Below are 12,839 nucleotides of genomic sequence, written 5' to 3' on the forward strand. Positions count from 1 at the left end.
CACTGCCCTCCACACAAGCCTGTGCCTCCACATTACACATTAGATTAACCGGGATGCCTGTCCTGCACTTGCCCCAAAGACAAGCCTTTCAAGAACAAACTCTGTCCCTAGTCTTACCTGACCTTTGCTATACAAGAATATTAAAAGACACACAGATAATTACACCACCACAGCCCCACTAAATTTCTGCAGGACTTTGAACAAGTCACTTTCCTCTGGGGCTCTATTTCTGCAAAGTCGGAAAGTTGGAACAGGTTATTTCTAAGAACTTTCCAGTCCTACCATCTAAAATGTTCTGTCATACAAGATTCTCTTACTGTTATCTTATTTGTAAACATATAGAGAATCTAAAAATCACATAGGTTACATAAAGTGCCAGGTAACATTAGTGACAGAGGAAGAAATATAGGCCAGAACTCTTGTCATTTTTACTAAGCAAAGAATGAGTTTTCAGCCCTCAGAACAAGGTTGCACAGAAAGTCTGTCATCTGCTGGCAGTTGCCCGCCCAACTTCCTGCCTGTGTACACATGGCCTTATGCCAGAGTTTCATTTTAGCAAAAGGCTATGGGAAAGGAAATTCATTTTCATCTCTCCCCATCTCTAGTCCCATCCCTTGTGTCCGGTTTAGTAAAAATAAGTTTAAGAATGAGAAATAGTTACTGAAGCAAACTAGAAATGACACAAAGGGCAAAATGACAGCTACCCTAGCATAGGCCCTACTTGGGTCTTGAATTTTAAAAAAAATACATAGAATCCATTGACATTAACAACCTTGCAAATTACTACTGAGTCCTCTAACCTTCTGTTGGGGACAAGTGGCTAAGGAAATGACAGCAAAAACAGCTTTAGGCAATACAGGATTTTATCTACTTAACCTTTTCCTTCTTTGGACTCTTCTCCCCTCACAGCTGATACTGTCACATGTCACCAGTGGACATACGTGGTGCACAGAGAAGAAAAATGCCAAGAATTCCTCCAGACTTCAGATATCTCATAAGGCATGCCAAGGCACATTTAGCCTTCAGGAGCAAGCTATTCTTTGCAGCTGCAAAAGCTCTTGAGCTGGTGATCAGAGACATTCCTCTTGGGAAAGGCTGTGTGACGCAGTGGACAGAAACTGCATGGAGAGGTAGAAGTTCCCGGCTGGTCATCCTCAGATGTTTGGTACAGCAGGTAAGCTGAGGGATAGGAACGTGATGGCAGTTCTGCCCACATGATGGGCTCATATTCGTGCTGGTCACAGTTAGCTTCTCTTTTGGAGGTCTTGGGCTGAATGAAGTAATGAAACATTTTATGTAAATCATTCATGCAAAAAAGCATATCTATGTTAGCCTAAGAACACATGTGAGAGTAATCAGACAGAAATAAATTAAAGCACCTGAATTTCTAACTAGGGTGAAGTATGTATATTTGACATTCTCTTTGTCCCAAGCAAAGGACCTAAAGTTAAAGAACCAAAGGGAAATAGACCAGAGAATACTCAGGTTTGTCAGACTTTGCTCCCTCCTCTGGCTGTGGATCATATGAGTGACTCATATCCTTCTCTGACTTTCAGGGTTCATGCGTCTTAACTTCAACAAGGATATGATGTCTGTTGCTCACAAGTCTTTTTGGTAAAGTCCAGCTTCTCCAACTAACTCAGCAAACTGAGGTTGAGATGTTGCATTTTATAAGAGCATAAACTCTTTTAAATAAAATGCATATGTGTAAGTCATATATAAGTACTCCTAAAAGGGATAGCACAGAAAGAGAGGAAGAGAAAGAGACCCCATGCACAAGGGTTTCCAGTTCCCCAGAAGTGACTTCCTTTGGTCAAGCTGCTGATATGAAGATGTTGAGCAGAGGAAACAAGCCCTAATGCTGAATTTGCTGGATTTTCAGAATTTTTTCAAATTTGCTGATATGAAAATATAGAACACAAGGCATGCACATGCACGCACATACAGACACACAAACCCTCGCTCCTGCCATCTCTTGCCAATTCCTGATTCCTGTTCCCACTGGGAAACTGCCTGACATTACAGAAGGAAGGCCTGCATCTAAGTCCAGTTCAGTCAAAAATCACAGCTTTTTCAACCAATTAACTTGATATTTCACTCCAAGTGTTCCTTCAACCAGATCCTGCTCACTGCCTCTCAATCTTCTTCCAAACAAAAGCTATATTTCATGTGCCAAAAACATTGTGACTTACAGGCATTTGTCTGTAAGAGATTTTCATTGTCTTATCAAGAAGAAATGAGAACAGGAGTCAAAAACATGAACAGCCTTATGTTCAGATCATAATTACTGTCCTTCTTTCCCAAGTTGTCTAATGATATGCTTTTGCATGATAAGAAAATTGATTACTAGCCTCTTATTGTTGGAAGACTGATAACCAAGCTGGCTCAACATTTTCAGCTACTGTCATAACCCACATGCATTTAAACACTCTAAAAGATTTCAATTCTTGGGTTCCAGAGCCTTTCTCCACTCCTGTGAGTTCAATACTTAGAACACTACAATTTGATCCAAAGGGGAGATGCTTCTGTTTCTAGGTTTATTCTGTTGAGTAATCCAAAAGCAACTTCAGATGTCCATTTCAATCACTGCCACCTTAACTCTAACCATCTAATAAATAATGTCTCATTGCCCCCAGAGTTTTTCCAAGAAATACCCTGAACTGCTTGCATGTTCATTTAATACTAACTTTTTAAAGTATACTGTTTCTTCTAAAGGTCTAAATGTTGTACTTTCCATAACTATAAAGTTAACTCAAAAGGTTTTGCTTTCTGCTTAGGGCTTATTATGCTTTTCTAACTTAGCTTTAATTCCCTGCTGTCTGGCTAAGAACATGCAAAAGCCAGCAAGAAGAGTTTAGGCCATACATTACCCTCAGGCTCTTTCAAAATCTGCTAACAAAACAACAGATCAATCAGATTCCTGAAACTAGGAATATTTCACTTCCTAAAAAGTTTCAGTGGGTCAGCTAAAGATTTACCCACTTTACTGGATAAATATTGCAAAAATAGACCACTGGTGAAGAAATGAATGAACAGGAAAAAATCCAGTTGACTAAAGTAACTGAGTAAGGATTCAAACACCAGTGTCAGTATGACTCAAAGGAAGCTGAGGAAATTCATCAAAAAGGAAATGCTGAGTGTTGGTGGTGGTGATAGCCACGAAGAACACCTTCACATAACAGGCACAGGGGCCCCTGCAAGCACCTACAGAAAGCCTCAAGGTCTGGTTCAGGTCATTTCAGCAGCCTAGGAATCAACACAGGATAGACTCATCAACCCTTTAGCAGCTTGGAAGAAAATACGCAGCAAGCAATGAGCTGGTGCTTCCAACCTGGGTCTGTTCTCTTCCCTGCAGTCACTAGAAAAGTATCTGCCTGAGCAGAACTGATTTACCTTCTGCTGGAAGAGCTTGGAACCCTCAGCTCCAGGTCTGGAGAACAGTTTAGTCTGGCATGTTAACATCTGAAAAGTTAAAGCAAGTGGTATGAACATACGACCCACAAACAGGGAAACATTCCTGGGATATGTCAAGAACAAGAAAATATGATGAAAGGGAATAGAGGATTGTAGAAGACATCCAAATTACAAGGAAATTAAGCACAAACAGTTCTCAAGGTGAAAACAATGGAAAATAAAACTGAGCTTGACCAGAAAAAAACTTTTCAAGCCAGCCACAGGCATGCAGGAAGCCAAGAGCTGACTTGCATTCACAATGTTAGGAGAGCGAGCTACAAGCATTTTAAGATATTACCTCCCATCTTTGAGAATCCATGGTGCTCTAGGTGAAAATAATCAGATACCTAAGTTATAAAAGAAGAAAGGATGAGTCTTCAAATTACAAAGGCCCCCAAGAACAACTACCTAAATAATAATAATAAAACAACAATAATAATGAACCATGTTGTAAACTCCTTGAAGAAAACAAAGCACAAAGAATTTGTAAAATATTCAAGTACAATATTTTAAAATATATAAATTTTCACCATCTAACATCCTATGTCATTTAAAAATCATAGTAAATTTAATCTTGCTCAAAACAAAGTCTTTTTTTAATCTGTGAGATGAGATTCCTACCTTGAATTTCTCAAATACATTCCACAGAAAACAGAAGTCAGAGTCCTCGTTTCCTTCGGTGAGTGGCATCTGCACCCACCCAGACAGGCGGCAGTTTCAAATCCCTTCTTTCATTTCCAACCCTTTTTCTTCTTTTCGGAGTTATGGTTCTGCAGACTTTTCTCATTGCCTGTGATGATGACATTCCAAAGGAAATGGAAGGAAACAGTTGCATTTCAAACTCTGTCCAGCAGCATGAGTTTAAGTTCTGCTCTGTGCCCAGTGATAGGCTGGGCATCAGCAGTGGCTCATTCAAAAATGAAAGAACTTGAACCCCACGGCCCCCAAGGCCCAGTGATTGTCACAGTCTGCCTGGGAACTCTGCAGGAGAGCTGATTTGGGGCTATTAGAAACAGAATTAGTGGGGGTTTTTAAGCCCTTTATTTTAACTTATTTTGCTAAAGCTAGAAGTGCAAAGTGTTCTAAATTCGTAGGGCACCTTCACCATCTAGCTCAAACCTTTATTTTATAAACAAGACTCAGGCTCCCCTAGAGCCTGGCTCTTCCTCCTATAGTCCTTTCTTTGGAACTGCTGACAGACTGTCCAACCTGAATCAGCAGCCTGCTTGCTCTCCCTGGGCTGCCCATATGTAGAGACACATCCTCCCCAATCCCTTTCTGTGACACCAGGCAATCTGTGGGGCACAGAGACAACCATCCTGGCCTGGAAAAACATCCATTTCCTTGGGCTTTGCCCCAGGGACCCAGGCTCTGCCCAGCTGGACTTCTTTGCCAGGTTGTCAATGCCAACCACCTCTCCCCCCATATGAGAAATTGGCCAAAGATGTCAGAACACTTACTGCTGTGTGAATTCAGACCCTTAGCAGTCTCATTTGCAAAATGTGCATAAAACCAAATATTGTCCGGTATGTTTTACAGGATCATTGTGAGCAAAAGTGAGCATTTTGTAAATAATAGCAATATTAAAATTAATGTATTATCTTTATTATTACAAATCTAAGTGAGAAAAACAGGCATCATAAATATGAGGATTGAGGAGACACATTTCAGAGAGTTCCCAAATGCTGAGGTTGCCTTCCAAACCATGCCGCCTTTAAGCAAGGATGTGTAAGCTCCGTGTGGCTCAGATGCTACCATCTCACTGCATTGGCTTCCTGGGTAAATGTCTGTCTGCCTCATGAATTCCAGAGAAAAGCAAGGTGTGTGCTTTAAAATAAAGAAAGGAAGAAAGTCAGAATCTCCTCGAACTGCTGTTTTAGCAACACAAAGTATTCCTCCTCCTCCAGATGATTTCTGCTCCTGGTCCCATAAAGTCATTCTTTCTGACAAACCAACCAGGTGAAAGACAAAGTCAGAGAAGGAAGAAACGCAAAGGGAAGAGGTGGAGACTAAAGAACACAATCACAGCAAACAGAGCAGCTCAGAGACAGACATGTTTTGCTCATGCTCTGCACTGTCCCAGTTGGGTGTCACCTCCATATCACCCCATGGCTTAGGGCCATGGGACACACAGCCCTGCCAAGCTCCTCCCAGATCCACAGTCTTCTTTGTGATTCAGGCCTTGCTGTTCCACTGCGTCTCCTCACTCTCACAAGAAATGTGTCTTTGGGGAATGTGGGACTATTGATCTTTTCCAGTCAATTGTGAACTGCTGCATTTCATTATTTCAACTCTCTTTTGCTGGGGCCTTGATGTCAGCTTGCACTGCTCACTAGGGAACAATGAATGAGTGATAAGGATGCCTGAGTGCCCCATAGCCCATACCTTCCCTAGGGAGCCCTGGGCAGTTAAGCCAGGGAAGCAGGAAGCAGCCCTGGCTTGCCACCAATGTCCGCACAGCTCAGTGTGTAGACCCAGTCCCAGATGTACCAGGAACTCTGTAACCTCAGGGGGAACAATTGAGTTTAGGGATGATGCATCTTCCTCAAGGAGACCCCAGAAAGCACTGTACCCTAGTCAAGAGGCCTCTCATACCCAGTTACCCTCACAGCATCCTAACAGCAGACCACCACAAACTTTGAAGTCTTTCAAGAGCCCCATTCAGCTGATTAGAGTGCAGGATCACTAGGCAAAAGTCACATTTACACCTGATCAAAAGGCAAGCCAGAACAATGGACAGAAGAACAGACCAGAAACAATAAGATCGAAGTTTGGGGCCCACCCTGTCACCTTACCCTCCTATGCAGTTCCAGTTCTAGATTAAGAGGAACAACTTCTATGGATCTCTGCACAGAAACTATCTTTTATTGGCTCAGACGCAAAGGCAGCTATGCATGAATATAAGAAGGCCCCTTACCAGCTGCATCACCAAGGAAACTTCCTGAGTTTTTGTTTCCTCACCTACAAAATGAGAATAACAAGGACAGCCTGCCTACCACACTGGCCTGCCCTAACAGGCACAGTTAGCATGTGAGAAAGCTGCCACTCTGCCGCCTGCACATCTCTGCACAGGCACACAACCCAGCTGCAGGGATATTTCTCATGAAGCCAACTTAAAACACAGAGGCGTTGCTAAATTCTGTGTGGGTTCTAAGTTAAGCACGCCCTCACTTTGCCCCTCAAAAAGCCATCAGTTTATTGGCTAAGATGAAAACTGAGAGAAGCATAGTAAACCTCTGTGTCATTAAAGCAAAAGGAGAGATAAGTAGGACATGTCTGGGTGGTGGGACCAAATGAGGTTTGTTTGAAGACTCTCTCTCTCTCTATATATATATATATATATATATGCATATAAATAAATTCACATAGATATTTCATTATATATCATACATATAAAATGTATGCACAAATGTATAACATAATGTGTATGTGTAGAATTACATATAATATATGCAATATACATGTTATATATACCAATACGTATGTATGCATATATATATGAGCATGTGTGTGTGTAGAATGACTTCCATAGGGACACAAGGGAAGCAGGGGTAGGTAACTACCTTTGAGGCCAAGGCATTAGCATAAAGACATGTAGAAAGGGGCAGGGGGAGGGCACAGGCATATTCAGTGGTCAGTTGCCCATGGCTGAAATTTGGCAAAGACCCAGATTTCTTCTATTCCCACAAGAGCATGAGCCAAGGGGTAAGATTTCTGCCAGAAAATGCTAGTGCTGGAAAGGGAATGGCAGAAAATTCTGAGCAACTTCCCAGAACTTATCTGGGGCTTGGTTTTATAGGCTGGATAGGATCTGATTCGTGGGTGAGAGGAAACAGTTATTCACCATATAGTCTAAGACACACTGGACAGGCAGTTTGAAGGCCTTTGGGAGACTGAAATGCTCACAAGAAAAATGACAAGCAGTAAGAATAGTAAAGTGCTTCCTCCCACCCAGCACTTTCTCAAGAGCTTTAATTTTACATGTATTAGCTCTCTTCATCTGCATAACAGCCCCAGAAGGCAGACGATGGTATGGTCCTGTCCCTCAGAGAATAAGTGGTCCCCAGCTAATAAGTGGTGGAGGGAGGATTCAACCCCAGATAATCAGATGGCAGAGCCTGTATTCTCAACCACTACAGGTGGTGAGTTTTACTAAGTATTTTCTGCAGCACAATAGCTAAGCAGAACATTAACCCCTACTGCTGTATACCCACTTGCAGGCCTTCCTCCCCTCTGCAAATTCATTCGGGTACCCCTCACTTTTTTGTCTAACTTGTCAAAAATGGTGTGAGTTCTGACTTTTGTCAAAATAAGGTTATGAACTCCTGAAGGGCAAAAGGTATAAGTATTTGTGGATATTCCACAATACAGAACATAGGGACAATTCATTCCATAGTAAGTAGAAAGGAAACCAGGCTGAGAAGTAATGAAAAGGAGTTCAGGTATCAGTTTTGCCTCTTATTAACTGGGACTCTGGGCAAATTATTAACCTTCTTAAACTTTCTTTCATTCATCTATAGAATGGATATAATAATAGAAGGTACTCATAGAGTAAATCCTAGCACAGTGCCTGGCACACAGGAAGCACACATTAAATGTTCACTACCATTAATAATAATTCATTCTCCCCAATGAAAACCCCATCACTGAATCTCCCCATCTTAGGGCTTACCCCCTCGCTTGGGAAGAGGCCTAGCCCACCTCTCTGCAGGTGACTGTCCTCAGCAAAGTTTGGTATCAGAACCTCTAGTCAGTTAAGCTCCAGTAGATCTCTAAGGAAGAGAAAATGCCCCTGGCCATGTTTGGAAATGGAGAGGGTGTGTATTAGGATGGAGAGGAGTCCTGGCATTTGATGAGTTGGGTGGCCAGGTTGTAAAAGATCTTGTAATGCTATGGACTGTCCAACACAATGAAGAATTTTTGCACTCAAAATATCAGTAGTGCTTCCACTGAAAAAATACAGGACTGCTTGGAAGATATATACATCTGAAGGACGACAGACAAAATTAATCCCATCAACAGGTCAAAGAGGTGAGGCATCCAAAATCAGAAGTCACCAGTACCTCCTTCGGGTTTCAGGTGGTTCGGCTTGGAGGGTAATCTGACTGGCCAAGGCCAGGGTGTTGTGCAAGCCCTCACTGAGCCCTTGCAGCTCACCCAGGGACAACCTCTGCACCAGGAAGGTCAGGTCACAGCCCTGCCACAGGAGCTGCGGCTCTTGCTCATCTATCTCCCTTCTCAGCTGTTGATCTTCTGCTTCCAGAACAGACATCCTTGCTTGGAGGGCTTCAATTTCTTTCTGTGGCAAATGGAGAGACCAGATTTTATAAATTAACCCTACTCGCAGTAAACTGCTCTGCTGATAATGAGTCCCTTAAATGAGAGTCAGACATATGCACAAGAGCTGTGAAGTCTCCTTCTGAGGTAGGCAGATTTGGGGAGGTTTGCTGAACTGGAAAAATCTTGCCAGTTTTATTTATAGTTTTGATTAGTTGGCAGAAAGAAAAACATTCCCTCCCAAGCATTAAATAACAGCAGGGGGTGAGCCAAGAATTTGACTTAGATGAGCCCAGCAAATATTATAAATGACTTACTTCATTTCAAGTGGAGGAGCAAGAACAGAGGGCACCAAACATCATGTACTTGAGATACAAGCTAAGCAGGTATCATGAGTTACAGACCAAAAAAGAAAAGCAAACAATCCTTGGTTGGTCTGGTCCTGAACATGAAAATTTAATGTGTAGAGAAACATTAAAAACCAGTCTACAAGACTGAAAGACCAAAGAGATGCTGCAGAAAGTGTTATGAATCTAAAGTTCACAAAAATGTTAAATAAATTTGATTTCCACTGATGCAGCAAACGAAAATCCAAAGATTCCATAGAGTATCATCCAATCTCAAGGTCAATGAACAAAACAAGCAGCAAGTAATTGAACACCCATGTGTACACAGCGTTACAGCAAATAATTATCTCATTACCCATGGCATTGTGAATTTGCAATATGGCTCTTTTAATTAACACACTCACATGTTCTGTGCTTTGGTTTCGGGCTGATAGGAGCACAGCTCTAATCTCAGGTGTCTTCCCATCTCTGACCTATGTTCTCTCAGCCCCAAGGTACAGACCACCTACAACTTCTACCTCCTGACCCCACTTCCAGTAGGGGAGGAAGGAGACTGAGGAGGCCCTGAAGATCCACCATGAAGACACTATGCAAAGAAAATAACGTGTGTCTCCCATTGGACCAAGAGTACAGTATTACTGACATTGTCTCCCAACTAACCTCCCTACTTCCACCTCTGACTGCCCACACCCTACTCTTTTCTTTTTTCTCTTTTGTTTTTTCAACTATGGTAAAATACATAAAACAAAATTTACCATTTAAATCATCATTAAATGTACAGTTCAGTGACATTAAGTACATTCACATTGTACCACCATAACCACTGTCCATCTCCAGAATTCTTTCATCTCGCAAATCCTATACTCTGTCCCATTAAACTCCAAATCCTAATCCACACGTCCAGCCCCTGGTAACCACCTTTCTACTCTACAGTCTGTCCCTGTGAACTGATGACTCTAGGTATCTCACATAAGTGGAAACATACAGTATTTGTCTTTTTGTGCTTACTTATTCCACTTAGCATGAGGTCCTCCAGGTTCATCCATGTTGTAGTATGTGTCAGAATTTCTTTTCTTTTCAAGGCTGAATAATATTCCATTGTAAGGACTGACTGTATTTTGTCTATCCATTCATTCACTGATGGACACTTGAATTACTTCTACCTTTAGCTATTTGAATAATGCTTCTGTGAACATCTCTTTGAGACCCTGTTTTCAATTCTTCTGAGCATATACCCAGAAGTAGAATTACTGGATCATGTGATGATTCTGTGCTTAACTTTCTGAAGAACCTCCACACCTCCATGTTTTACATAGTGCCCCTACACCCTACTGGTAAAACAGAAGTCAAAGTAATTCTTTAAAATGTGTTTAGATTACATCACTTCACTGCTTATAACCCTCCAGTGATTCCCCATTTCATCAGAGAAAAGCCAAAGTCTTTACCAAGGCCCTATAAGGGCCCTTTCAATGTTAACCTTCTCCTCTGCTGTTCTTCCTACCCTTTGAACACCTGAGGCACATCCTACTTCAGGCCTTCCCATGGCTGCTCCCTCCACTAGGAACACTCTTTCTATTCACTCTCCTCCTCCAAGTGCTTGCTTCCATTTCACTTCTTAATGGGTAGACCCCAACACCTTGGTCTATGCTTTGTAGCCCTTACAACCTACAGAGAAAATGAAAGTTCCTATGGCCAGGATTCTCACAAGTCAGCTTGCTCACTGTACATGTGTGGACAATACGTTATTATTGAATCTATATAAAGAGCTCTGCCCAGTGCTCTGGGAACACAGCTGCAAGAGAGTAGAAACTGGAGGGGTGGCAGCACCAAGAACAGAGACTGAGACAACTGTGCAGGCAGAGAGGCCCCAAGGCAGAGACCAGCCTGCTGCATGTAGACTCGCTCTGAGTGGATGGGATTCTAGCACTTGACTTGCCACCATGGGACTAAAGCTGGATCTAAACCCTTTCCCCACAGGACCATTCCATTGTCACTTTTCAGTCTCACTGAATCAAGAGTGAACTTGCCCAGGGCTGAAACCCCCTGGCAAGACACCACCCTACAACATACTACGTATATAATTTAGTATGTTTGTCATTTCTTGTCTATCTCCCCAGCCTCACCCCACCTAGAACAACAACTCCACAGAAATCCTAAGCATCTCAAAGAGAATCTGGAACATGGTAGGCACTCAATAAACACCTGCTGAATAAAATGGATATCCACCCTCCCCGAGAGTTCTGCCAAGAACACTCCCGTCAAATACTAAATATCCTGGGCTAAAATTATCTTCTGTATACTGACATCATCAGGAATTGTCAGTAGACCTTTAATTGTTGAATATTGCCCAAAACCAGATTTCACATTCTCAGCTACCCAAACTTTACAAAGATGCTCACTGAATATATATGTTCAGTTTATTGGAGAATAATTTCAAATTGCAATGGTGTTTCTTTCCCTTTGCCACCTTTCTGTTATGGGGACTTGGATGGGCACTCAGATAACAGGAACTCTGCATGAGGAGGCAGCAGAGAGGGACTCCAGGAGCTTGTCCAAGTCCCCACAACCTTGTCAAAGTTCATTCAGTTGTTTGGAGCCTAAGCCAGAATTTGGACTTAAGTCTTGAAGACATATACCCTTTCCAGAAGTCATGGTGCCTCCAATCAGCGCTTCCTCTATATTCCCATTCCTGCAAGGCTTCCAGGTTCAAGCAAGCATGGTCCCAGCTACAGTTTCCTGCCTCTGGGGACCCTGTTGACTGCCTCCTGGCTTCACCTGCATGCTGCATCTAGATTTCTAGCCCCTGGATGATTCTTACCCAGCTTTCATCTACTGCTCTGGGCCAACATAGAGCTTCCATGTGCAGCCTGTTATTGTTAGGCTGGAGAAAGGTAAAACAAGGATATGCAAACAGAACAGAGAGATGCTATAGGGGGAGAACAGAACAGACCCCAAAGTCCATGCCGTATATGGAAAGGGGACAGCTCTCCCTGAATTCCATCCTGATGTGTCAACTAAGACCTGGATGTCAGCCTCCTCCCTCTTGGAAGGAAAAAAAGTTTCTAGTTGTCTATTATGTCACCTTTAGCCAATCATACCTCTACACACCCCCTAAGATAGCTTGCCCACTCCTTCCCCTCCTAATCTCTTATAAGCCCCCCAACCTCCCCAACTGGGTGGAACTTCTCTGGCCTGTGACAAGAAGGCCACAGAAGCTCACCTGGGGGTATTTAAATAAATTACCTGGCCCTTTGTTGCCTCTCTTTGCCTGCTTATTTCAGCTAAAATTTATCTTACAGTTATCCCAGGTGTGTTTGCCTTGCCTAGTCCATACTTAGACCTCTGCCTCCTAACAACTGCTACTCATGGTCCATCTTGATAGGAATTTCCATAAAGGATTTTCACAGCACAGCTTTCTGCCCTCCCAAATAACCTTCTAAAGGTCAAAATGATAAAAGGTGACAAATTGGTCTGGCAGACAAGAAAAGAATATTCAAAAGGTAATGAGGATGGGGTGGAGCCAAGATGGCGGCATGAATAGAGCAGTGGAAATCTCCCAAAAACATATATTTTTGAAAATACAACAAATTCAACTATTCCAAAGAGACCAGAAGATACAGGACAATAGCAAGACTACATCTACACCTGCGGGAACCCTGTGCCTCATGAAGGGGGTAAGATACAAGCCGCAGCCTGGCGGAATCCGAGCTCCCCTCACTCCAGCTCCCGGTGGGAGGAGAGCAGTTGGAGCAGGGAGGGAGA

General features: G+C 42.6%; 1 protein-coding gene across 6 annotated transcripts in view; it reads right to left on the reverse strand.

The window, feature by feature from the left end:
• The window catches only part of LOC108394314 (disrupted in schizophrenia 1 protein-like), a 151,431-nt gene that overhangs the window by 96,428 nt on the left and 42,164 nt on the right, over nucleotides 1-12,839 (reverse strand). For 4 of the 6 annotated variants that reach the window (XR_012133329.1, XR_012133331.1, XR_012133330.1 and 1 more), the window contains exons 3-7: nucleotides 8,517-8,752; nucleotides 4,075-4,243; nucleotides 3,752-3,800; nucleotides 3,394-3,462; nucleotides 877-1,270 (exon numbers count right to left, since the gene is read on the reverse strand). Coding sequence is in view for 1 of the 6 variants with exons in the window: in XM_073241288.1 (XP_073097389.1) it covers nucleotides 5,250-5,280; nucleotides 8,517-8,752 (267 nt within the window). In the remaining 5 variants the exon portion in view is untranslated. The other 2 variants (XR_012133332.1, XM_073241288.1) reach the window with 2 other exon arrangements.

Source organism: Manis javanica, chromosome 7 (genome assembly GCF_040802235.1).
Source record: "Manis javanica isolate MJ-LG chromosome 7, MJ_LKY, whole genome shotgun sequence".
Taxonomy (NCBI): Eukaryota; Metazoa; Chordata; class Mammalia; order Pholidota; family Manidae; genus Manis; species Manis javanica.